Source organism: Punica granatum, chromosome 2, assembly GCF_007655135.1.
Source record: "Punica granatum isolate Tunisia-2019 chromosome 2, ASM765513v2, whole genome shotgun sequence".
Classification (NCBI taxonomy): Eukaryota; Viridiplantae; Streptophyta; class Magnoliopsida; order Myrtales; family Lythraceae; genus Punica; species Punica granatum.
In genome coordinates this window covers 26,088,334-26,113,704 of record NC_045128.1, presented here as the reverse complement: position 1 = coordinate 26,113,704, position 25,371 = coordinate 26,088,334, and the positions used below count along the sequence as shown (strand labels likewise).

General features: G+C 39.1%; 2 protein-coding genes across 9 annotated transcripts; both read left to right on the top strand.

The window, feature by feature from the left end:
• The first annotated feature begins 4,428 nt into the window (after positions 1–4,428).
• LOC116197322 (nicotinamide/nicotinic acid mononucleotide adenylyltransferase-like) lies at positions 4,429–8,800 on the top strand. Of its 8 annotated transcripts, none has more exons than XM_031527425.1 (13): positions 4,429–4,634; positions 4,844–4,933; positions 5,040–5,314; positions 5,492–5,554; positions 5,827–5,900; positions 6,014–6,099; positions 6,450–6,533; positions 6,694–6,778; positions 6,887–6,966; positions 7,090–7,191; positions 7,598–7,656; positions 7,756–7,860; positions 8,253–8,800. In XM_031527425.1, coding segments are annotated over exons 4-13 (729 nt in total). In that variant the 5' UTR covers positions 4,429–4,634; positions 4,844–4,933; positions 5,040–5,314; positions 5,492–5,501; the 3' UTR covers positions 8,254–8,800. The 8 variants fall into 8 exon arrangements, with proteins under 8 accessions (XP_031383285.1, XP_031383284.1, XP_031383283.1 ...); XM_031527424.1 differs by having other exon boundaries at positions 5,035–5,314; XM_031527423.1 differs by having other exon boundaries at positions 4,429–4,654.
• Positions 8,801–12,229: 3,429 nt separating this feature from the next.
• Positions 12,230–13,650, top strand: LOC116194263 (endochitinase EP3-like). The gene is made up of 2 exons (XM_031523032.1): positions 12,230–12,708; positions 13,078–13,650. The coding sequence occupies exons 1-2, from the start codon at positions 12,288–12,290 to the stop codon at positions 13,479–13,481; spliced, it is 825 nt and encodes a 274-aa protein (XP_031378892.1). The 5' UTR covers positions 12,230–12,287; the 3' UTR covers positions 13,482–13,650.
• Positions 13,651–25,371: the final 11,721 nt, after the last annotated feature.

Here is a 25,371-nt window from a genome sequence, read left to right as displayed (position 1 = left end):
TTGAAGGATGTAAGAAAAAAAGAACATCAAAAGTTATGGGTAAAATTGAGCAAGAAGAAAAAAATTGGAATGAAAAATAAAAAATGACACTTGCCATGGATTAACACCTCAAAAAACAATTTTTAGACTATGAAGATGATTGTTGACCTGAAAAAAAAAAAAGAATTTGGTGTAAATAATAATCATAGTAGTAGTAATAGTAATAGGAGTAGGAGTAGCAACAACAGCAGTAACAGTAGAATCAGCAACAGCAGCAGTAGTAGTAACAACAGTAGCAGCAACAATAGTAGTAGCAACAGTGGCAGAAGCAGTAGCAATAGCAGAGTAGTAGCAGTAGTAGCAGCAATGGGGGTAGTAGTAATAACAGCAGCAATAGTAGCAGGAGTAATAGCAGCAGCAGCAGCAGTAACAGCAACAGGAGCAGTAGCAATAGGAGTAGCAGCAGCAGCAGTAGTACTGCAGCAGCAACAGCAGTAGTAGCAGTAGCAATAATAATAATAATAATGATTATTATTATTATTATTATTATTGTCATCGTCGTCGTCGTCGTCCTCCTCATCATCATCATCACCACCACGTAATTTAAGATCGTACTTAGGCGTAAATGATATTAATCAATATTGGCATTGACACTTATTTTTCGTACTTCGTGTGTCGGGTGTGATAATTATTTGAACGGATAATCTGGTGGGTCGTATATGAGCGGCTGGGCCAAAATCAATCCCTATGGCAGTTTGATGAATCAAGAAGCCCAACGACGCCCAATATAGATGGCCGACCCATTTATCGTCCCAGGATAAGAGCCCGTGAAGAGGAAGAGGGTCAGATCCGATGAATCGAGAAGATCCAATCCAATAACCTCGGCGACATCCTAAAATAGTCCGTTGAGGATTCGGTCGGACAGCTTGTTGGGCAAGAAGATTTGAACTCATTTCTATTGAGCGGAAGTCAAGTATCCGAAGGACGTAAAAGTGGGCATAATTCAAGGCTGGTTTCCTGGGCTGGCGTAGGTACATTTAATTTAATAGGAAATAAATGGTGATATCATCATTAGTGCATTCCATACATAGATATATTCTTGTTTATTTGGTCCGACAGGTATGAAGGGCGTCAGAGGACCTATAAATACAAAAGAAGAGGATGAAAAACTCTTGCGAATATAAATATAAGGAAAATAAAACAATATCCGTTCGGTTTCAGAAGATATTCAGTAGTTTGAATATGTAATTTCAAAAACTAAGTGGGGTGATCTCTTTTGCAACAATGTCATCAGCATTTAGGAACCTGAACTGTGCACTGTTCTTTACTGTTTTCTCGAGTAGAAAGCATATGTTCAACACGGACATAATTCATAGGGCCATAACAATCATAAGATGGAAAGCTAAGCAAGGTTGGTCATCAAGGTTGTGGGAGCAAATGGGAGGCCGGAGAAAACTGAACAAACATAACATTACAAAGTTGTTATTGGAACGCTCAGATTGACATTGGAGTATCCATTTGACCTGGCACAGGAATCAAACATGGGAGCAAAATTCCATCAACGAGAGAATAATAAACTCAAAATCCACTATTCCGAGAAAGATCAGTGATGTGTCTGAATCAAGATATACCTACCCAGGAATAAATAAGGGCATTGCTAGAAGTTGCAATGTTAAGCAGAGACGGGGAAGGAGGAGCAGCCGCAGGCAATGCCAATGCGAAGTAGAAGACACATATTAGAGGTGGCAAATGAGGCCGATCTGAATCAATGAACCATTACAAGAGATAGAGATGAAGATGGGCCACAAGCAAGTCCTGATGAAGAAACATTTCCTCGAATAGTTGGTGAGAGATGCACTAAAGACTTGCTCCTTCATAAAGACTAAGACCGAAAGCACCGGATCGTTTCGATTATCATGTCGTATTGTCCTCCAATCCATCATCCATTGAAATTGTCTACGCTCGAGCATGGTGGTCGGAGGTTGTTCAATTTTGCTCGCCAACATCAACAGCTATTCAACTATATAGCTGTAGGGGCTAAAAAACAAAAGAATGAAGGACATATATCAGTTTAGCGATTGAAATTGAAACCTAGACCGATCAGCAAGAGGATGACATCAACAACAATATTCTCTCTTTGTATCCAGTCATGTTTGATTTTAATAACTTTTCAGCCCTAGACTTGGTCCGCTTGAAATTAGCAAGGACAATTATGGCCTATTAAATTAGGACTATGATCTTTTATTTAGACAATTGAAAATTCAAATTAATTAAAACGAGTGCATGTACATAACATTGTTTTACGAGCGCGGGTATTTTCAAATTTAAAAGCTTTCACAAACTTTTCATTATTTCTTGTTAGTGACCTTCTCAAAATCTTTTCGTTATTATTTTGGTGAACCGTGAATCATTATAGCACGAGATTATGCCCCTATTCACTAAAACTAATCGTTGATTGTGTATTGGGTTGGTTGTGATCATTCTTAAAACCTTGCGATTAGAATTGAAACTTGGACCGGCAAAATAGAGGATAAGATCACGCAACGATATTCTCTCTTTGTATCCAATATTGTTTTATTTAGTGACTTTTCAACTCGGGACTCGGTCCACTTGAAATTAGCAAGGTCACTTATGAACTACCATATTCTATTTAGATATATGAAAATTCAAATTAATGAAAAAGTGCCCGCGGGCCTAATATTGTTTCATGTGCGCCGACATTTTCAAATTTTAAAAGCTTTTACAAACCTTTCCATTATTTCTTGTTTGTGGCCTTCCCAATGTTATTTTCGTTATATTACAAGATTATGCCCCCAAATAACTGAGACTAATCATTACTTGAGTATTGGGTTGGTTGTGATTATTTAATGAATCTCAAACCCTTGAGATTAAAATTGAAAGTTGAACCGCCCAATAAGAGGATGGCATCACCCAACGTTATTCTCTTTTTGTATGCAATCCTATTTGATTTTAATAACTTTTCTACTCTAGACTTGGTAGCCCAGCTGGTAACGAACTTCGTCTTCCAAGGGGAGGTCAAGGGGTCGAAACCCTACTTAAACATCTCACCTAGCCCTTTACCTATTCCATGGCGGCTGTGGAGCTCCTTTGGTCTCCAGAAGTGAGTTGCTACGCTGGTCTCCCCCTCCCGGCCTTTATTAAGAAAGAAAAGAAAAGAAACGATTGAACATAGCTTGGCAACTAACCAAACTAATCATGTCCTGCCGAACCAAATGGAAAAAGAACATGTACGAGTGGTTCGGTTCAAATTTGGTTCCTTTTGAACAGTCTTGTAGAGTCATCTTCCATCTCCTTCAATCCCTGACTCTATCTCTCTCCTCTCTGTATCTTGCTTGCGACAACCATAATCGGTTATTATCTTATCAATATCTTGCCATTATCTAGCAAATGCAAACCACACCATAATCCCCGCATATGATTTTTACATGGAGAAAGAGAAATGCATCTTGTTGATATATTGGCTACTTAGCAACTTGTTATCACTGCTTTAGTGTACTAAATGAGGAGTCCATACTGCAACAAAAAGAGAAAAATAATGTGAACAACAAGTCTCGTATAATTGCTATGGGATCCAAATTCTTGGCATGCTAATGGATTGAAGTAGATCAGAACCGCAGATCATCATACTTCGTGTAGTCTATATTCAATCAAAAAATATTTATGTTCCTCTCTTAACCACGTACATATACAGCTTATCACTGATAACAAAGATAAGAAGGTGATGTTGCTAAATATTACAGTCCGATAGTAGTCTTTCCCTGCACAAGCAATTTGTTAATTCCAGACAAAACAACTACAGTTCGTTGATAGGTACTTTGATTTGCTTGCAATTTTCAAATGAGTTTTCCCAATGTAAGAAGAATGGATCATCTAATATATCTTACGGATTATAAAAGTTCAAATTCGTAGAATTGCTTAATGTTGTAAATGAAGTGACGCATGCTTGTAGGGAGAGAAAAACTAAAGAAATATCTACCATGAATCAACCATTAAAAAATCAAAACTTCTTTGAGGCGAAATCGGCATAACAATATGTGATATTCGATGGATATGAGGCCCTACAAGCCATATTCATTCCATGATTGAGAAGAACTTATTTGTGGTTAGAATGCAAATATCCTTTCTATGCCACATTATTCAGGTGCCTCGCAAGAAATGGGCCACTACATATATAAGGCACAATTCTTAAAGCAACTTATGCTTTCTAACTAATTTCTTCGATATAGATAGTTGTTTTTGTAGGTATCCTACCGGTATTATTTCACGAGTAGAATATCAACTTAAAGTGCCAACCTTCTATTAATAGCAATTCCATTTTATTAATTGTATGCAATAGGTTTAAGGATTTGGTTTAATAGCAATTCCACCTCAGATCCAACTGAGATATCCCCTCAATTGTCTTCCAATTGAATGAAAAAAAAAAAAAAATGACTAAGAAAATCAAAGTTTCTGATCTGTCTCTCTCCTGTCTCTGTCTCGTCCGTTGTCTGTGCGGCACCTAGCAAAATCGATTCTCTCTTCACCCGCCCTCCACGGACAATAGGTCTCTTGCAGTTGCAGAGTTAGCCGGTGGACCATTCCCCCGCCCAGCTCGCCGAGCCGAGTGTCGAACGCCGTGACGCCGTCCCGTAGCCGTGCGTGCCCCTACAGAAGAGTCGCGATTTCCTTCCTCTACTCTCTCAAGATTTCTATCTTCATATTCTTCTCCTTCGATTACTTGGCTATTGAACTGTTTGCTCTATGCAAGCTAGTAAAATCCCTAATTTTCAGAATCGTTTTTCAGCTCAACCGAGCCAAGCCTGGATCGAGCTCGAGCCTGAATCGTTTTTCCTTCGATTGCTAGGCTTTTCTGCTTTGACTGTCATTGGAAGTGGGATAGATTAATAAAAATTTTGTTCGTGGGAAATCCAAATCGCGAAAGCTACTCAAAAGGGTCCGTCCGTGCCTTTGAGTTTCTGCCATATTCAGGTCAATAACGATAGATGATGCACCGAGAGTTTGTCCCCTGGCCTTAATTTCATTTTCTTCTGGCAGAACAGAGAGTAGAGAATGTGAAAATGAAAATCTTGCCATCCCAGTAGTTTCTTAGAAGCTCGCAAATTCGCCTTTTTGACCCGTCCTGCGCGGGACAAGTTCAGGTCAAGAGTGCGTGTTAAATTGAAAGAAAGAGACTCTGCCTCTGTCCCTGTTCGCGCCACCACCACGTCTCTCAGTGGGCTCTCCTCGGTCTGGCGGTCTCTCCCCGGGCCTTTCCGCCTCCTGCAGCTGGAGCTCTCCTGCTCGGCCCTCGGATTCCTAATCGACCACCCACCAGGTTCGTCAGCGAAATTAACGGAGTTAGGCAACTGTACTTTAACGCAACGCAGAGTGATATGAAACTGATTTTTCTATTTGATTCTGTTGACTCTGGGCTTTACATTGATGGGTTTGGAGTTTCTTGCTCTCTTGTTGATGGATTTTTCTTATATTCTTTTTGGATTCCCATCACCAGGTGAGGTGAGATGGATGTTCCACTGCCAACGGATAAACTGTCCTTGACATCCACGATCAATCCGTGAGTTCTCTAAACTCCTTGTCATGTTATGGTTTGTTCAGTTTTCTCCTGCCAATCATCATTGTTTAGCTTTCCATCTTTTGAACTCGATGGTCCTATGAATTTTGTCCTTGCTGAATATATGTTTCCAGATTGAGAAAACGGTTAGAAGAATATTGCTTAGCTGGTTCCCGAATGCTCGTGGAGATTGTTCAAATGAGATCGCCCCGCTTAGTTTTTAAAATTTCTGGTTTAAACTCCCCGAATATCTTATGATCATGTGTGTGGAACAGGGAACAGAAGTATGTGGTTCTTGTAGCCACGGGAAGTTTCAACCCTCCCACTTACATGCATTTACGTCTGTTTGGTAAGAGTTCTGAACCTTCTGCAAATTGTTTTGTTTTCCTTTCACACACTGAAATAACGACAACATTGAGCATTGAGGTCCCCACCCTTGATGATATATACTTCAATCCTCAGAGCTGGGAAGGGACGCATTAAATGCAGCGGGATATATTGTTATTGGAAGCTATATGTCACCTGTAAATGATGAATACAAGAAACGGGTATGTACCCTAAATATATGATTAGATGCACTAGTAGTCCAAATGCTTGAACCTATCGTGTGCAATTAATAAAATGGAATTGCTATTAATAGGTGGAAGGACTAGGTAGCTCATTAAATTGATATTTTACTCACGAAATAACATTTTAAAGAATTGGTACGACACTTGCAAAAATTATTTGATGTTGAATAAACTGGTTAGAAACATAAGCTGCTTTAAGAATTGTGTCCTAAATATGTAATGGTCCGGTTTTTGTGCCTGACGCTTGAATATTGTGTCACAGAGGAGTTATTTGCATTTCTTTGCCACAAATAGGGTCTTCTCAACCATGGAATGAATATGGTTTGTAGGGCCTCATACCAGCTGAACATCGGATACAATTATGCCAATTGGCCTCAAGAAGTTCTGATTTTGTAATGGTGGATTCATGGGAGGTATTTCTCTATTTCTCTTTCTCCACAAGCGTGCACTCCTTTTGTTTAAAACATTCAGCACTTCTACTAATTTGAACTTTTTTAGTCTGTAAGATATATTAGATGGTCCATTCTTATTACAGTAGGAAACTCTTTTGAAAATTCAAATTTGTTATTACAGGCAAGTCAGAGTACCTATCAGCGAACTATAGCTGTTTTGTCCAGAATTAAGAGTTGCTTGTGCAGGGAAAGGCTGCTATCAGAGGGTAATATTTAGCAACATTGCTATCTTCTCTTTCTTATAATTGATAGGGTACATTGGTACATGGTCGCGGGAGGAACATAAATATTTGCTGATCACATGTACTATTTAGACTCCCTGAAAGTCATGCTGGTCTGCGGTTCCGATCTGCTTCAATCCTTTAGTACACCAGGAGTTTGGATCCCGGAGCAGGTATAGGAGATTTGTTGTTCACATTATTTTTCTCTTTTTGCTGTAGTATAGACTTCTCATGTAATACACTAACGAGTGGCTAAGTAGCCAATATATCCCTAAGATTCCTTTCTGTTTCTCTAGGTGAAAATCATATGCAAGGACTTTGGTGTGGTTTGCATTCGCAGAGAAGGGCAAGATATTGAGAAGATAATAACTGATAATGAGATTTTGAGCGAGCACCGGGTAACAAGATTTTCTTGGGTTTTATCTGCATTTTCTACTATGCATGTGCTAACTCGTAATTATGGAGAATTTCTTTGTATGTATGGAGCTGCCATGAAGTAATTAATGATGTTTCAGTGCTTGAAATTATGCCACTATGACCAAATTCTTCGTCCAAATTGGGTTTGTCAAATCATTTTTAAGTTCAGAAATTTTCATCTCGTGTTGAGATCATGATATTTGGTCTATGTCTGAATGATATGTTGTGCATTTCAAATTTTAAGGAAGAGAGATTTCTCTCTTTTATTTCCTACAGGTTTTATCTAAGCATGCACTTCTCAGATAGGTGCTGCTCGGTAGAGCATAGCTAGTTCACTTTTTGTGTGCCTCCAAAGGTGGTTTATATTTAAGCGTTATATTTTCTCAGGTGAACATCAAAGTTGTGGACGAACTAGTGCCTAATCAGATCAGTTCAACAAGGGTTAGGTAAAATCTGAATAAAATTGTCGTCAATATTTGTTGTAGCACTGAATGAATATATTTAGCAGCAACCTGGAGCTTTGAACTTTTGTATGTTGATTTCAGGGAGTGCATTTCAAGAGGGTTATCAATAAAGTATCTTACCGCAGATGAAGTGATTGATTACATTAAAGACAACCATTTATACCTGAAGTCAGATGAGGACAAGTGGTACTTCTCTCATTCCTAGATAATTTATTAGTCGCGGGGTTCATTGTATTTAATGTACAGATGTACATAATGTCTAATAGTTCATAGTGCCCTAGGCCAAACCATGTGCATTCACTTTCGGGGGCTCAACTCGTCGTTCCTAAGCTCATAGCATTCCTCCACATGAATCTGTTTTTGTGGTATCCATTATCTATTGAAAAGTTCCGCATGTTATGGCGAAGCAGCTTTTTTATGCTGCGTAACTTTAGTCGTCGGTGATTTTAGCATTAGTCAGATATCTATCTCCATCATGCTGGTGGAGATTTGCGCATCTATTATGATGAAATAATTGCATCTGAAAAGAAAGCAAGACCAAGCTGAATCTATCGCATGTGCGTGGCGTCTTTTTGCAGAGAGGATGCTCCTTGAAGTCAATCAGTGGTGCAATTGTGCAGCAAAGAAGAGCTTCTTCAGTGCATCCCGGCAAGTTTGCCACAAAATGTTGATCTTCGTCAACAATTGAGCCTCTTGTGTATCTAAAATGAATAAATTAACGCCTTCTGATCCCATTCCATGAGCAACAGAAATAGATATTTGTTGTATCATCAACTGACCATCTTGATGCTCAATATTCAGCTTCCATGAATGATATTGCCATTATCGGGCTCCCTCTCTATTCTTGTGGGTCGTTCAGTGATTTCTCTATGAGCTCCTAAAGCTTCGATCGGTTTTTACTTACGGGGTTGAGGAGTGCCTGGCAGTTTGTTTCTTTCTGGGGTGAAAATGGTCAATTGAATTCAACCCCCTCTGCGTCTCTTTCACCATTCATTGCGGCAGCTTGTGGAAATGAAACTCTATACTTCAATTGTACGGCTATAAATTCTGCAAGAATATTAGGGTGTTCATAAGGTTTGTATTATTGTAATTCTTGTATTAGCAATGTTGACTATGGGTTCACACAGGGAAGCCTTCCTGCATTGGTATTCCATTTATTGGTTTCTTCCATATATGTTTCTTTCTTTCTTTCTTTTTTTTGGTCACTTCCATTTATATTGATTTATTAGCTGTCTTTTGCAGATTTATCCTAATGCTAACGCAGTCATTTAGCATTACGATAGTCTAAGAGCTGTACAACTCTCTCCTAGCTTGGTCAATTTGCAGCCGTCTTCTAGCTCTAGGAACGTCAGCGTGTGCCACCAGAAAATGTGCTACTTTTTGGGGGAGTTTTTCTGTGGAAATATCTATCTGTAATTTAAAAAAACTAAAAAATACTGGCGTATTAAATTCCTTAATAAAAAAAAGTATAAAAAAATCACTGAGGTAATAAATCCCTAGGAAATGGATTACTGAGGGATTTTCTTACTCGATAACTTTTAGAAAAATAGCAGTAAAAAACTAAAAAAGAAATTGTAAAGTAAAGTATTTAAAATATCTATTTTTGAAATGTTAAAAAATTAAGTATAATAATAATAATAATAATAATAATAATATATTTTTAGTCATGCTAGAAAAAGTGTTTAATATTTTTATTGATAAGAAAATTGAATATTAATTCAAAAATTAAAAGTAACAAAATGTCTATATAAAGTGTTTCAAAAATTATCAAAATGAAAGAATAACTACTAATTTTACATTAAAAGTTTTGTTGATAAAATGATAAATAAAATATAGTTTAGATATAAATAGTATTAAAAAGAATGTACAAATTATAATATGGGTGGAGATATAAAATCACTTGGATTATCAAATTAACAAATAAAAAGATAAATATTAGTTTTAAAATGAAAAATTTCAAATATAGAATAAATATATTAAACTGGTAAAGGTCATAAGAAATGAATGCAAACGAGGTGGTCATGCGTGCAGACCAAGGGGAGAACCAGGTTTGAGTCTCCCTTGGCGTGTAGAATAAGTAGGGGCCCACATCGACGCATGATCCTCTAGTTCTCAACTAATGTTGCTCCAGGACTACATCTTCTTTTTCGTTTTATCAATCTTCTCAACAATATTATGAGGTTATTTTATACTGGGGTAAATTACAAATAAAAAGAACATTAGTTTTCAAAAAATTCTCAATTTTATCCTAAATTTTATTTTATAAAAAATATATATATATATATATATATATGTTTTCGAAATGTCTCAAAATTGGTACCCGTTACAAATTCCACCATAATTCATGTCCTTGTGTCTACGTGGACACTATGGACTCACCAGATTTACTCATCACCCCATCATTCTCTCCACCCTTTTGAGAAAAACCCCAATTTTAAAAAAATTCACAATTTTATCATAGATTTTTTTTTTGTAATTAAAAAAATCATATGTCTAAGAAAAGGTCTCAAGGGCCTATGACAAGAAACAATTGAAACCTCTTTATTTTGCAAGAGATCCGCGATTGAAACCTCTTTGTTTTGCAGTACGATTGATGTTATCGTAAAAGTTAGAAATTTTTTTTATCCTGAAACACCAATCCCTAGACTGACATTGAAGAAATAATATTAGCCTGAGAAGCAAAGCATGAAAGCATTCATCTTGAGTACAAATCGGAAGTTGTATACTTGCTCTTGTTAATTGTAACCGATCAAACTGAATTCTGATGATGGTTATATTCTATTCATTATTATATGCTCTTACATGATCTATTTGTTTCAATTCTTCCATTGATTGTCTCTAGGGTTGCCTGATCTGTATATGTTTATTTCTTTCACTAGTTTAATATACACAAACACGTAACAAAATAACCATATTGGGGCTCCAATTGATGGCAATCCTTTCTTGTTATAGGCCCTTGAGATCACGTTTGAGACATTTTAAAAAGTGTGGCCTTTCAATTATGAAAAAGGACAAAATTGAAAAATTTATGTAAGCTTGGAATCTTTTTATAAGGGGTAGAGAGAACGATGAGATGATATGTAAATATGGTGAGTTCCATAGTGTCCTTTAGGCAAATGGAAGAAAATTATAACGGAATTTGTAATGAGGGATCAATTCTGAAACATTTCGAAAAAATGCAGTTCTTTTTTTCTTTTACAAAATAAAATTTAGAACAAAATTGAAAATTCTCTAAACATTTGGATTTTTTTTTTTAAAAATTTACCCTAGTATAAAATAACCTCGTAATATTGTCTTCTACTTGTTTTATTTGCTCTCCCTAAAATCAAATTTAGTTGAGAAGGTTGATAAGACGAAAAAGAAGATATTTTCTACTTCGGCATCCAAAGCCATGAGTTAGTACGAAACTTCCTCGTCCATGTACAAAAAGTTTTGATTCTTGACTTAAGCCCCGTGCTGGGTACGGGAACGCGACCAAGTGGGCGGTCTTCTCCTCCATTTCTGCCATGCTCTGCGCGCAGAGGACCCAGATGACGACTGAAATGATCTAGGGAGCGGTAAAAATTAAATGATCTAACCATCTAAGTAGTATTCTTGGTAGGGACAAGCAAAATATCGATTGAATGGTAAGTACTTGCAATCCTTGTCAAAAGAAAGCACGGGTTAATATCTCGAAAGACACACTTTTCAGGAAAATGAATTATCTTTAATATTCAATCACCGGAATTATAAGAATAATAACTCTTCCGGATTAACGAGGCCCAATTTTAAGAACTCTTGGTAGCAAGAGCATGATTTATGCAATCAAACTTGTCGCTTTGAATTATGTCACAACAGTATCGATTTGATTCTTGACTCACCAAAATATATACATTACGCGAGAAAATATAATTAATAAAAGACTAAAATTAAACATCTAACCAAATTTTTAGTCATCCAATCGAGAATAACAGTACTTAGTCAATGTTACACATATTATGGTGAATATATCTAAATGTGAAGTTATAAATATCCAACAGCAGTTTAGAGGGAAATTAACCAAAGTATATATACGAATAAAAAATTGATTCAATTATATCAATTTGAAGAACTTACATAATGAAGAAAACGATGTTGGATGAATATTTACATGACATGGACTCTTTTCATGAGCTTGACTTACTTTTGTATCCGATACTGCTTCTAAGATAATAACAATCGATGCTGTTAATATCAGTATCTTTACGGTGAACTGTCTTACTATTATTATTTTCTTTTTGGATAGGCCACGAGCTAGATAACGTCCTCAGCCTATTTGATGGGATTAATTTCCTGTTCTTGCATCATCTTACCCTAGCCAAATCTGTGATGCTAATTTTTTACCCGTGGTTATATTGTGCAGGTCGTTATTATACTCTTTAATGATAATTATAAGCTTGGTCAAGTCTTGAAAAATCCCAGATCCGTAAGCTACACGCCATTTACAAACATTGTACGTTCATATGGTCTTATAAAGCAGCAATAGACTTTGCTTTTGCTTCTCCTAGATCAGTGGAATTAGCCTATAAATAGCCCCTCTGATTATCGGTAAAGGCAGCATCTCTCATTATTCACTTGATTAAGTAGCTCTCAAAATGGATCTGAGAAAAACCCTTGTAACCTTTTCTCTCGTCTGCCTAATTTCCGGTTTAACGTCACAGCAAGCATATGGTCAGAACTGTGGGTGTTCTCCTGACCTGTGCTGCAGCCAGTATGGATACTGTGGCACAGGAGATCAATACTGCGGCACAGGCTGCAGGTCAGGACCGTGCTACTCCTCCACCCCATCCACCGCCACACCTTCTGGTGGCAGCTCTGTTGCCGATATCGTGAGCGACAGCTTCTTCAATGGGATCATAGGGCAAGCTGATGCGAGCTGTGCTGGGAAGAGCTTCTATACAAGGCAAGCGTTTCTCGATGTGGCCAACAGTTACCCTCAGTTCGCTGGTGGTTCTGCAGATGATTCTAAGAGGGAGATTGCAGCATTCTTTGCCCATGTCACGCATGAAACTGCACGTAAGGCCTCTCTCTCTATATATATATATAAACACATACATATATATATACATGGCTCTCTTCGTCGATCATCTCTGAGTTAATCAACATTAATCATGCATGATTAATGATGAAACCACATACAATGAATTTTCCGGGCATGTCATCCAAACAAATAATTGAGTTGGTCCATTGTACCTAACACATGTCTAATATTGAACATCTTTGATAGTTAACGTACCAATGATCATGAAAACAAATATATTGGCAAGAGCACGTGTATTTCAGCATTATTGATCTTCTGCAATGATTTGATCTTGCAAAAGACATTATATCCACAATAGGTGCTTCGATTTTGATTCTGTAACTGATCTTCATTTCAATCAACAGACTTTTGCCACGTAGAAGAGATAGATGGTGCTTCTAAGGACTACTGCGATGAAAGCAACACGCAATATCCATGCGCCCCAAACAAGGGCTATTATGGTCGCGGGCCGATCCAAATTTCATGGAATTACAACTACGGACCAGCGGGAAACGACATTGGATTTGATGGGCTGAACTCTCCTGAAACAGTGGCCAATGACCCCGTCATCTCGTTCAAGACAGCTTTCTGGTTCTGGATGAACAATGTGCATTCCGTGATCGGTCAAGGTTTTGGGGCTACAATTAGAGCCATCAATGGTAATGAGTGCAATGGCGGAGACAGTAACGCTGTACAAGCGCGTGTTCAGTACTACACCGGCTACTGCAACCAATTTGGCATTTCTCCCGGGGACAACCTTACCTGTTAGGTCGCATCAAGTTCAGATTTGGAAGGCTCGGGTAGGTTAGCTCCTAGCAATCCAGCTTCATAATGGGTGCTTACATAGCACAAACTATGATAATATCAATAAAGGCCTACGAATGTTTTACATTACATTGAGTAACATTGACAAGCAGTACAATAAGTTGGGGATCGCACTGGAAAAATGGTAGAATTTTCTTCCTCCATAACCGATCTTCGTAAGTGTTTGGCTCTCCTGGGCACGGCATCGCATTAGCCTGAAATTCTTCAATAAACTAAATCCCAAACTAGGCAAGTAACTCCCAGTTTCGAGCTTGAATTGAGATGCAAAGTCCGACAAACCCATTATCAAATTAAATACATGGACAAGAAACGGATATAGTTTCATCGAGACTCGTCCTCGGCTCGATTGGAAGCAAGAGTTTTTTTTTTCTTTGAAAATGTTTGCCTAAAGTGGAACCGTTTGACGCGAATACCAACATGGACAATAAAGACACCTGTTACTCAGCCCACCCAGGTTCTTACTTTGAGGCATTCTTATTATTTTTTAACATACAATATAAACGGAACATAAATAAATCACAAATAAACAACTTTCAGTTAGTGCCCCTAGATGAAAATCCTCTTAGAGTTCATTTCAAGAAATAATCCAGAGCAAATATTGTTACACATTACAACATATGCTTTAGGAAAAATAAAGACTCATTTCAACCGAAAACATACTGATGAGTCCGTGAACTAAAGGCCCCTAAATGCCCGGTTCGAGAGCGACCCCAAACCCTACAAAAAGGCATAGCCATGAATTTGGTGGGAACAATTATATGATTTTAATTTTGAACCTCCTTTGAGGTAACTGCCAATGGTTAGAGAATGTTTATAAATGTTTTACAGGTATGTAAATTTTAAAATATAGTTTATTCATTTCATTCTACCTCCGATTACTCATTTAAGCATTCATGAACTAAAGGCTTGGTCCGAAAGCGAGCCCACAAATCCTATTAAGAGGTATAGCCATGAATTTGGTGAGAACAATTATCCGAATTCAATTTTAAACCTCTTTCCATGTAACTTTCAATGGTTAGAGAACGCTTATAAATATTCTACATGTATGTAACTTTCGAAGGACAATGCATTCATTTCATTCTACCTCCGAATACTCACTTAAGCATCGGTGACCGAACACAGGATTCCCTCTTGGTATTCCCTTCCTTGCAAGTTATCGGAGCATGGAGTCTTTCCCGGCAATGTTCGACACCCCCGTTCTCCTACCTACATCATTTGCGCCTCTGGAAAATGTGACAAAAGGCAATAATTTCGGCTGGGTCATCTTTGACACAACCTCGTGACCCAGGAGACATGGAAGTAAAAGCAGAAACACTGGAATATGACACTGGATCATATGAGATGATCAACAAATTCTTTGTGCTGAAAATTGAAGCGCTAAAGAATCGATCCCTAATAAGTTCAATAGAAGACGAGAAGATCCAAGCTCAAAGATGAAGTGATAAGAAGGAAGTTAGGAGCAGAGTCAAAAGAATTCCTCAATTGAGACAATTCTTTATCAAGACAGTTAGGCATTTGAATTTTCTGAGGCATGAAGAGTATCGCGGTTCCGTAGCGGTCTGTCCTTCTACTAATCGGGACAACATTGTTCGAGCTATTGAGGAAGAAGGATTAATGTTCTACCACAAGGTACCAGGTAAGCCTGTAATACCTCCTTCATGCATACCATCCCCTAGTAACTCGTAAAAAATGAATGAATGAACGTTTCTAAAATGGTTTTTTTTTTCCTCTCTTTCTCTTGTAGGAAAGTTCAATAAAACTCAAGAGAATCAGATTCTTGAGCAGAAAGTTAAAATAAATGCCATTTTATTAGCAAAATTGGAAAAAAAAATTGAGACGAGTCCTACCACACTTACGGAGCTCAAACAACTCATTTGGTGCCCCTAGATGAAAATCCCTTTAGAGTTCATTTCAAGAACTAATCTGGAGCAAATACGGCTACACATTACTACACAAACTTTATGAAAAATAAAAACAAGTTCCAACAAAAAAAATACTAAAGGCCCGTGAACTAATGTCCCCTAAACGCCCTGTCTGAAAGCAAGCCCACAAATCCTACTAAAAGGCATTTCCATGAATTTTGCGGGAAAAGTTATCCAAATTCAATTTTGAACGTCTTTCAAGGCAACTGCCAATGGTTAGAAAATGCATATAAATATTCTAGAGGTAGTAACTTTCAAAGGACAGTTCATTCATTTCATTCTATCTCCAATTACTCATTTAAGCATTCGTGAACTAAATGCCCCTAAAGGCACGGTCCGAAAGCGAGCCCACAAACCCTAATAAAAAGCATAGCCATGAATTTGGTAGGAACAGTTATCCAAATTCAATTTTAAACCTTTTTCCATATAATTGCTAATGGTTAGAGAACGTTTATTAATATTCTACAGATATGTAACTTTCAAAGGACAGTTCATTCATTTCATTCTGCCTCCGATTACTCCTTTAAGCGTCGGAGAAAGAAATTGAGATTCCCTCTCGATATTTCCTTTCCTGTGGGTTGTCGGAGCATGGAGTCCTTCCCAATAATATCCGTCACCCCCGTTCTCCGACGCACATAATTGGCGCCGTCTCTGGGGAACGCGGCAAAAGGCAATAATTCCGGCTGGGCCATCATTGACACAACCCGATTCTCTTTGTCCCTAGGGTTTGTAAGTATTTGCGTCGAGAAGCTTGCGGAATGATTGGGGGCATCATCTCCTTGAATGCATGACCATCTTCTCAGCGATAACCAAAGATCTTCAATTTTTTTTTGTTGAATTTCTATCTGTGCGCCGGATCCAAGGCAAGGCTCTGGGATCGAGAAATAGGGGAATACAATCTATCAACGCCCTCTGTTTAGGGTCATACATTGAGCGACGGATAAATGGAGTTCAATAGTCAGCGAAGGCTTTTTGTGGATCTTCACCTTTAAAGAACTACACAAATCAAGAAAGCCGGAAGTTGCTGGTTGCTGCGGCTTCAGCAACGAAGCAATTTTTTGCCTCTAATCTCCTTCATCTTTGGATTTACGGGTTTTAAGCGGTGATTCTTCACCCCAAGCATGATCACCAATCTGCCGATCGCAATCGAAGACGGTTGATATCTCAGGCTCTCAACGGCATCCAAGACAGTCCAGACATCCTTAATGATTTATGGGGAAGATTTCTCATGTCTCTCATTTGTCATTCTCAAAATGTGTTAGGTCCAATGTGCAAAATCCCCCTTAATCTGTGGTCTCAAGTAGAAATCGGTCACCAACTTTAATCAATCTTATAATGCACGATGGTTTTCATAAGTTTTACTCTTCTCCCCTCAATTGGTTATTTGTGGCGTGAAATGGAATAGTTGTGCAAGTTGATAATTCTTACTTTGCGAAATTTATTAATACTAGATATGTGGTTAAACTGCAGTGATTCTATTGGTGTAAATATGAGGATTCCCAAGTAGAGCTCTTTTCGAGGGTGATTGATAAGCATAGAAGTTGTGGTTGTATTAATTTGCGGTTAATTTGGTCTTAAAAGAGCCTGATTTAATGATGTCATTTTTCCTTGTCTGAGACCATGCATTGCATGCTTTTTAAGGTGCCTATAGTCATGCTTAAGAGGGCAGTCACCCAAAGTGACGAGGTCGGTTTTGATCCAACACATTGATTTCGTGCTAGGGAGATCATCATTGCATTGGTGGGCAGTGTGACCAGGAACCGATGGGAATGAGATGGTCTAGATGGGTGGGTTAGGATGCAGAGAATGCAATCCACCGTGAATGACAGGCCGGCCTCATGAATGCCAGACTTGGTGGTTAGTGCGACATGAAGTCGCCCCTCAACATTCCAATGATCTGGTTCTTCAACTGCCTCTACTTCTGATGGAGGATATACTGCGGCGACGATGACCACAATATGACGCTAAGGCTTCTCCATGAATTCCCGCTGGGGGGCTCCCTTCACCCCAAACTAGGATGAACTTGACTCAATGTTTGCAACTGAATTTTCGAGATGACCGCTATGAGGCTTGCAAATGTCGGCCGCAACTATTTCTTTGGGGCCATCTTAAATATAGGTTGATTTGTGGGTATTCGATTTTATTCTAATTAGTGCAGCCAAAGAAGTTGGCCAACTAGGATGAATGACCTTTTGCCATTAAAGGCGGCTCCTTTTAACTTCTTGTCTCTTTTGCAAGGCTAGGGCCGCCCGTCTCTCTTCCATGCACCCTCTATGCGTGGCCAACGTCGCCTGCCTCTCCCCCATCCTGCCAAGGTTACTTTCTTGATAATGATAATCGGTGATCGCCGTTGGAGCAGTAGAAGGAGAAAGAGAGGGGGTCGGGCAAAGAGGATGATGTTCGGGTCCGCTTTGGTTTAAAAGAAGAATATATGGACCAGGTCGGGAGGATGGGCCTTAATTATGGGTCGAGTAGTGGAAGATGGGCCCCAGTTCTTTGGCCCGAGACCGTGAGTCCGGTTGTTTTCTTCTTGTTTTTCGACTCTCGGTTATTTTTGTTTCTTGATTATCGGTTGTTTTCGGATGGTGTCTTTCCATTGTTTTTCCGGTTTTCTTGTTGTTTCTTGAGTCAAGATGTGTTCTTGCTGTTTCTTTACTCTCGCTTGTTTTTGTGTTGTCTCTTGGCTCCGGTTGTTTTTCTTGTTGTTTCCTGATCCTCCGTTGTTTTTCTCCTCGATGGGCCTTAATTTGTCTCTTGTTGTTTTTCTCCTTTGCTATGCTCCTATTGTGTTTCCTTGTTTATACTTCTTTTGTGCGGGCTTCCAAACAACCAACATCGCGGGCTTCTCCTCGGTTCCCGGAAGGCATAGAAGTAAAAGAAGAAACACTGGACTATGACACTGGATCATATGAGATGATCAATGAATTCTTTGCGCTGATAATTGAGGTACCAAAGAATCGATCCCTAATAAGTCCAATAGAAGATAAAAAGGTCCAAGCTCAAAGAAGAAGTGATAAGAAGGAAGTTGAGAACGGAGTCAAATGGATTCCTCAACTGAGACTCTTCTTTATCAAGACAGTTAGGCATCTAAATCTTCTGAGGCACAAAGAGTACCTCGGTTCCATAGCGGTTTACCTTCTACCTTTTGGGAGAACCTTGTCTGAGCTATTGAAGAAGAAGGATTAATGTTCCTCTACAAGTACAAGGTAAGCCTGTAGTACCTCCATCATGTTTATCTTCCCTTAATAGCCAGTAAAAATGAATGAATGAATAATTCTAAAATGATTTTTTGTCTCTTTCTCTTGCAGGAAAGTTTAAGAAAAATCAAGAGAAGAAGATCCTTGAGCAGGAAGTTAAAGCAAATGCCATTAAATTGGCAAAACTGGAAAAAGACTAAGGGTAGTCCGGCCACACTTATGGAGTTCAAACAGCTCATTTGGTGCCCCTAGATGAAAATCTCCTAGAGTTCATTTCAATAAAGAATCCAAAGCTAATACTGCTACACATTACTACACATGCTTTACGAAAAATAAAGACTTGTTTCAACCAGAACATACTGATGGCCTGTGAACTAAAGGCCCTCAATGGCCCGGTCCGAAAGCAAGCCGACAAACCCTACTGAAAAGCATTGCCAAGAATTTGGCAGGAACAATTATCCTAATTTAATTTTGAACATCTTTTGAAGTCACTGCCAATGGTTAGAGAACGTTTATAAATATTCTATAGGTATGTAACTTTCAAAGGACAATTCATTCATTTCATTCTGCCTCCAATATCTCTTTTTTTAAGTATTCGTGAAGTAAAGGCCCCTAAAGGCCCGGTCTATAAGCGAGCTGAGAAACCCTATTAAAAGGCATAACCATGAATTCGGTAGTGACGCAGCGTATAACGCGAGGAACCGTCACAGACCCGTTGATTCGCGCACGAATACCGGAACTACGACCTTCTATACCTGTTGATTCTACAAATACCAGGAAATAGGCATCAAACTCGAATCGATCCGAGATTGGACAAAGCACGAAAGCTCTGAATTTTATTGATAAGCAGTACAATAAGTCAGGGATCGCACTGGAAAAATGGTAGAATTTTCTTCCTCCATAACCGATCTTCGTAAGTGTTTGGCTCTCCTGGGCACGGCATTGCAATAGCCTGAAATTCTTCAATAAACTAAATTCCAAACTGAGCAAGTAACTCCTAGTTTCGAGCCTGAATTGAGATGCAAAGTACGACAAACCCATTATCAAATTAAATACATGGATAAGAAACGGATATAGTTCATCGAGACTCGTCCTCGGCTCGATTGGAAGCAAGAGTTTTTTTTTTAACTACCCCATGATTGCCTAAAGTGGAACCGTTTGACGCGAATACCGACATGGACAATAAAGACACCTGTTACTCAGCCCATCCAGGTTCTTACAGGCATTCTTATTATTTTTTAACACATAATATAAACGGAACATAAATAAATCACAAATAAAAAACTTTCATTTAGTGCCCCTAGATGAAAATCCTCTTAGAGTTCATTTCAAGAAATAATCCAGAGCAAATATTGCTACACATTACAACACATGCTTTAGGAAAAATAAAGAATCATTTCAACTGAAAACATACTGATGAGTCCGTGAACTAAAGGCCCCTAAATGCCCGGTTCGAGAGCGGCCCCAAACCATACAAAAAGTCATAGCCATGAATTTGGTGGGAACCATTATATGATTTTAATTTTAAACCTCTTTTGAGGTAACTGCCAATGGTTAGAGAACGTTTATAAATATTTTACAGGTATGTAACTTTCAAAAGATATTTCATTCATTTCATTCTATCTCTGAGGACTCATTTAAGCATTCATGAACTAAAGGTTTGGTCCGAAAGCGAGCCCACAAACCCCATTAAGAGGTATAGCCATGAATTTGGTGAGAATAGTTATCCGAATTCAATTTTAAACATCTTTCCAGGTAACTTTCAATCGTTAGAGAACGCTTATAAATATTCTATAGATATGTAACTTTCGAAGGACAGTGCATTAATTTCATTCTACATCCAAATACTCACTTAAGCATCGGTGACAGAACTCAGGATTCCCTCTTGGTATTCCCTTCCTTGCAGGTTATCGGAGCATGGAGTTCTTCCCGACAATATTCAACACCCCCATTCTCCTACCTACATCATTTGCGCCGTCTGTGGAAAATGTGACAAAAGGCAATAATTTCGGCTAGGCCATCTTTGACACAACCTCGTGACCCAGGGAGACATGGAAGTAAAACCAGAAACACTGGGATATGACACTGGATCATATGAGATGATCAACAAATTCTTTGTAAAAATTGAGGTGCAAAAGAATCGATCCCTAATAAGTTCAATAGAAGATGAGAAGATCCAAGCTCAAAGAAGAAGTGATAAGAAGGAAGTTAGGAACAGAGTCAAAAGAATTCCTCAATTGAGACAACTCTTTATCAAGACAGTTAGGCATCTAAATTTTCTGAGGCACGAAGAGTACCGCGGTTCCGTAGCGGTCTGTCCTTCTACAGATCAGGACAACATTGTTCGAGCTATTGAGGAAGAAGGATTAATGTTCCGCTACAAGGTACCAGGTAAGCCTGTAGTACCTCCTTCATGCTTACCATCCCCTAGTAACTCGTAAAAAATGAATGAATGAATGTTTCTAAAATGGTTTCTTTTTTCTCTCTTTCTCTTGTAGGAAAGTTTAATAAAACTCAAGAGAATCAAATTCTTGAGCAGAAAGTTAAAATAAATGCCATTATATTAGCAAAATTGGAAAAAAATAAAAATAAATTAAGACTAGTCCTACCACACTTATGGAGCTCAAACAACTCATTTGGTGCTCCTAGATGAAAATCCCTTTAGAGTTCATTTCAAGAAATAATCTAGAGCAAATACTGCTGCACATTACTACACAAACTTTATGAAAGATAAAAACATGTTTCAACAAAAAAACATACTAAAGGCCCGTGAACTAATGTCCCCTAAAGGCCCAGTCCAAAAGCGAGCCCACAAATCCTACTGAAAGGCATTGCCCTGAATTTGGCGGGAACAGTTACCCGAATTCAATTTTGAACGTCTTTCGAGGCAACTGTCAATGGTTAGAGAACGCATATAAATATTTTAGGGGTACGTAACTTTCAAGGGACAACTCATTCTAGCTCCGATTACTCATTTAAGCATTCATGAACTAAATGTCCCTAAAGGCACGGTCCAAAAGCTAGCCCACAAACCCTAATAAAAAAATAGCCACGAATTTGGTGGGAATAGTTATCCGAATTCAATTTTAAACTTCTTTCCAGATAATTGCCAATGGTTAGAGAACGTTTATAAATATTCTACAGATATGTAACTTTCAAAGGGCAGTTCATTCATTTCATTCTACCTCCGATTACTCCTTTAAGTATCGGAAAGAGAAATCGAGATTCCCTCTCGATATTTCCTTTCTTGCATGTTGTCAGAGCATGGAGTCCTTCCCGATAATATCCGTCACCCCCATTCTCCTACGCACATCATTGGCGTTGTCCCTGGGGAACGTGACAAAAGGCAATAATTCCATCTGGGCCATCATTGACACAACCCGGTTCTCTTTGTCCCTGGGGTTTGAAAGTATTTGCGTTGAGAAGCTTGCGGAATGATTGGGGGCATGTGCGCACCCGAATTTCGTCTAGTTGGGGCACGCATGCGCGCGCCTAAATGCAACGCGGCTTGGGAGTGTCCACCTTCCCGGGGACGCGCGACGGACGCACATGAGAAGGAGTCGCCACTACCTGTGTACGACCCGAAGGTCGAGGGCCGGTGAGTTGCCCGGGTCTAGGGGTACGGGGTACACCTAATTGCTAAGGCATATGATCTGCAAAACCCGAGGTTCCGAATTCGGGGGTTCTGTTACATGCGAGCTTATATCTCGCATGCCCTATTGGTACTCTAGCTTGTCTAGGCTTGCCATTTTTTATTTAATTACCACTTAATTAAGTTCCGCTCATCTTACGCGTTTTGACACCGTAAATTCGAAGAAACACTCTGACCGTCCACTCTCCGACCGGGATTTTACATGAATATATGTATAATATAAAAACCTTACATTGTTCTCTCAAATAAAATAAAAGACAAGCTACAATAACTAGATCCCAGTCGGTTCACATTCGACCATGATTACACTCATGCTCACCGTATAGTTTTGGAAAATTAACCGAAAATTAAATTAAATGCGCACTCGGTGTATGGGGGCATTGGACCCCGTGTGAATCGTGTCCTAAAGGATCAGGCTCGATCCGCATAACAAATAATTGTAAAAATGTAACAAGCAAGTACAAATAAACAAACAACGGGATTCTATTATCGCCAAATATACGTGAATTAACTGATTATTAACCGGGGTATATTGGCATACAAATCCTACCTTAAGCAGACAAAAGGATGATGGATAGGGTATGTAGCATTCGACATCATTTAACGGACTCGACAGACATGATGTCCATAGTCAAGTCTCGAATGAGTGGGTTATTTTTAGATTATTTTGTATCGTAACAATATGGCTTTTACAGATTAAGAGTATTTTCACCTAAAACCCAAAACCTAACCCTTTATTTGACTATTACCCATATTTGATTTAAGCCGAGTTTGAAATTAATCCGTTTTTCCATGTTTTAATCCGTTCTAAACACAAACCTACACTAGAGTGACGACAGGACAAGAACCGGTAATCATGCCCTTGAATCGGTAAATATGTGTGTGCATGAAAATCAAGATTACGTTGTACGTATCTCGGTGCTTTTGAAATTGTGAATTTTGAAAAGGGCATGACTAACAGTTCTTGAACTGTCGATGCGATTACAGATTATTAATCGGTTCGTGCAATTCATTTAAAAGAGTCAAGTGATTTAATTTAGCCAAATTTAATGTCCCGATTATCCCGTATGTAGAATTTTAGGTTAATTAAAAATTTGCCGAATGCTTTAGTCTACGGATTTCGAGCCATCGAGATAACCATTAATTGACCGCCCGATAAACTTTAATTTCCGACATGGTCACATTGTATACATATAATTACAAAAATAAAATATTTAAATGGGGCACATACATTGTCAGTGGGTGATCCAAGTAGGAAAAGGGTCGGATATTTTTAGAAAATGTCCAGGGGATTGAATTGAGCGATTTTAAAATAGCAGGGACTGATTTGAAAATTCTGAAAAAAAATTGGGGACTGATTTGAAAATTCTGAAGAAATTGGGGACTGATTTGAAAATTCTAAAAAAATTGGGACTATGTAAAAAAATTACTGAAAATATCCCAGGACTTGTTTGAAACGAATTTGAAAATCTGGACTGATCTGGAAACGAAAAAATGGCCCCTGGACTAAACTGAAACAACTTGGAAAGTTCCTTGGGATGCTTGAAAAATTCTGAAAATTCCAGGACTGATTGAAAAATAGTAAAATGACTGGGACTTGATTGAAAAGAAATTTTAAAACTCGGGGCAGATATGAAAAAGGTGAAAAAAGGCCCCGGGACTAAACTGAAACAACTTGGAAAGTTATTTGGGATGCTTGAAAAATTATGAAAAATCCAAGGACTGATTGGAAAATAGTAAAATGACCGGGAGTTGATTGAAAATAATTTTTAGAGTTCGGGGCAGATCTAAAAAAAATAAAATGCGTCCTCTGGACAGAAATGTGACAAAATGAAAAGTTCATAAAATCGAGTTCGGGACAAATCCGATCACCCACGCGACCCAAGAGCACTCATTTCACGTCAAATTCATCCAAGCAAACATTAATATTCAAAAATGGAGCCCTAAACATGCCACTAAGTCGGGAATTTACCTTGTTTGAGAAGAATAGGGGCATATCTGTAAATAAAGAAAAATTTCGCCAGACAACTTGGGCTGCTGGGAAGTGGGCCGAACTGGGCCGGTGAGCTGGACTGGGCCGATGGAGGGCGGATTGGGCCGAATTGGGCCGGATTGGACCTCTATTGGACTGGGTTGATGGGGACGGATTGGGCCGAATTGGGCTGGATCCGGACTGGCCGGGCTGGGCTGCTGGAAGACCAGGCTGGGCCGCCGCACACCGACTGGACCGATCCGCCACCTATGCTGATTCGAAAAAAATGGGAACCGATCCGGTTAGCCGGAAAACGAAACAAAGAGGGAGATGGGGAAGGGCACGTCGGTCCGCCGGAGGAGGCAAGGGATTTCGGCGTCCGTGCCGAGGGAGTTCCGGAGGAACCGTGGTCGTGAGGGGCTCGAACCGAGGGACGCGGGTTTCCGAGCTAGGGGATAGAGACGAGCCGAGGGAGACAATCGAGCCGTCGGTTTTCCTCACGTGCGAGCTGAGGGAGAGTCAAGGGAATCTCCAAGTTGTGGGCCTTCGGAGGTCGAGCCGTGGGGGATTTTTTTTGGATTCGAGAGGAGCTGTGGGCGTGGCGTTCAAAAATCCGGATTTTTTCTTTTTAAGTCTCCTTGCGGCTAGGGTTTTTTTTTTCGTGTGTCCGATCCGAGAATCCCAATATAGTCCCCATGCCGTTCGGATTTTTTCCTTTTCTGTTCTCTCCTTCCATTTTTTCCTTTCATATCCTTTTTAACCGAAAACGAAAAATAACGGAAGGATGAAGAGGAGCACGGCTAGGGTTTTCGAATGTGAGGGAGGGGCCAGCTGGAAATCGCGGAGAATCAGCTAAGAAGAGGAAAGATCGAATCCGAAATTTTATTTCCTTCTCAGTTTTTTTTTGGCTCAGGAAGAAGAAGAAGAAAGAAGGAAGGAAATAAGAAAAAGGAAGGAAGGACAAGAAGGCAGAAAACAACAAAAAAATTGGGGGAGAAGGAGGAGTTGACTGCCTCTGAATTTTTTTTTTTTGGTCAGCAGTCGGTCAGACAGGTCTTTCCGACCTGACCCATCCGTCATGTCGGTCAGAC

What these genes read in the sequence shown, in the direction of transcription:
- LOC116197322 (XM_031527425.1), top strand. Translation starts at nt 5,502, where the DNA reads ATGGATGTTCCACTGCCAACGGATAAACTGTCCTTGACATCCACGATC. An exon ending in TAATGGTGGATTCATGGGAG is followed by an intron (nt 6,534 to 6,693) that starts GTATTTCTCTAT and finishes TTGTTATTACAG; the next exon opens with GCAAGTCAGAGTACCTATCA. An exon ending in GAGTTTGGATCCCGGAGCAG is followed by an intron (nt 6,967 to 7,089) that starts GTATAGGAGATT and finishes CTGTTTCTCTAG; the next exon opens with GTGAAAATCATATGCAAGGA.
- LOC116194263 (XM_031523032.1), top strand. Translation starts at nt 12,288, where the DNA reads ATGGATCTGAGAAAAACCCTTGTAACCTTTTCTCTCGTCTGCCTAATT. An exon ending in TGTCACGCATGAAACTGCAC is followed by an intron (nt 12,709 to 13,077) that starts GTAAGGCCTCTC and finishes TTCAATCAACAG; the next exon opens with ACTTTTGCCACGTAGAAGAG.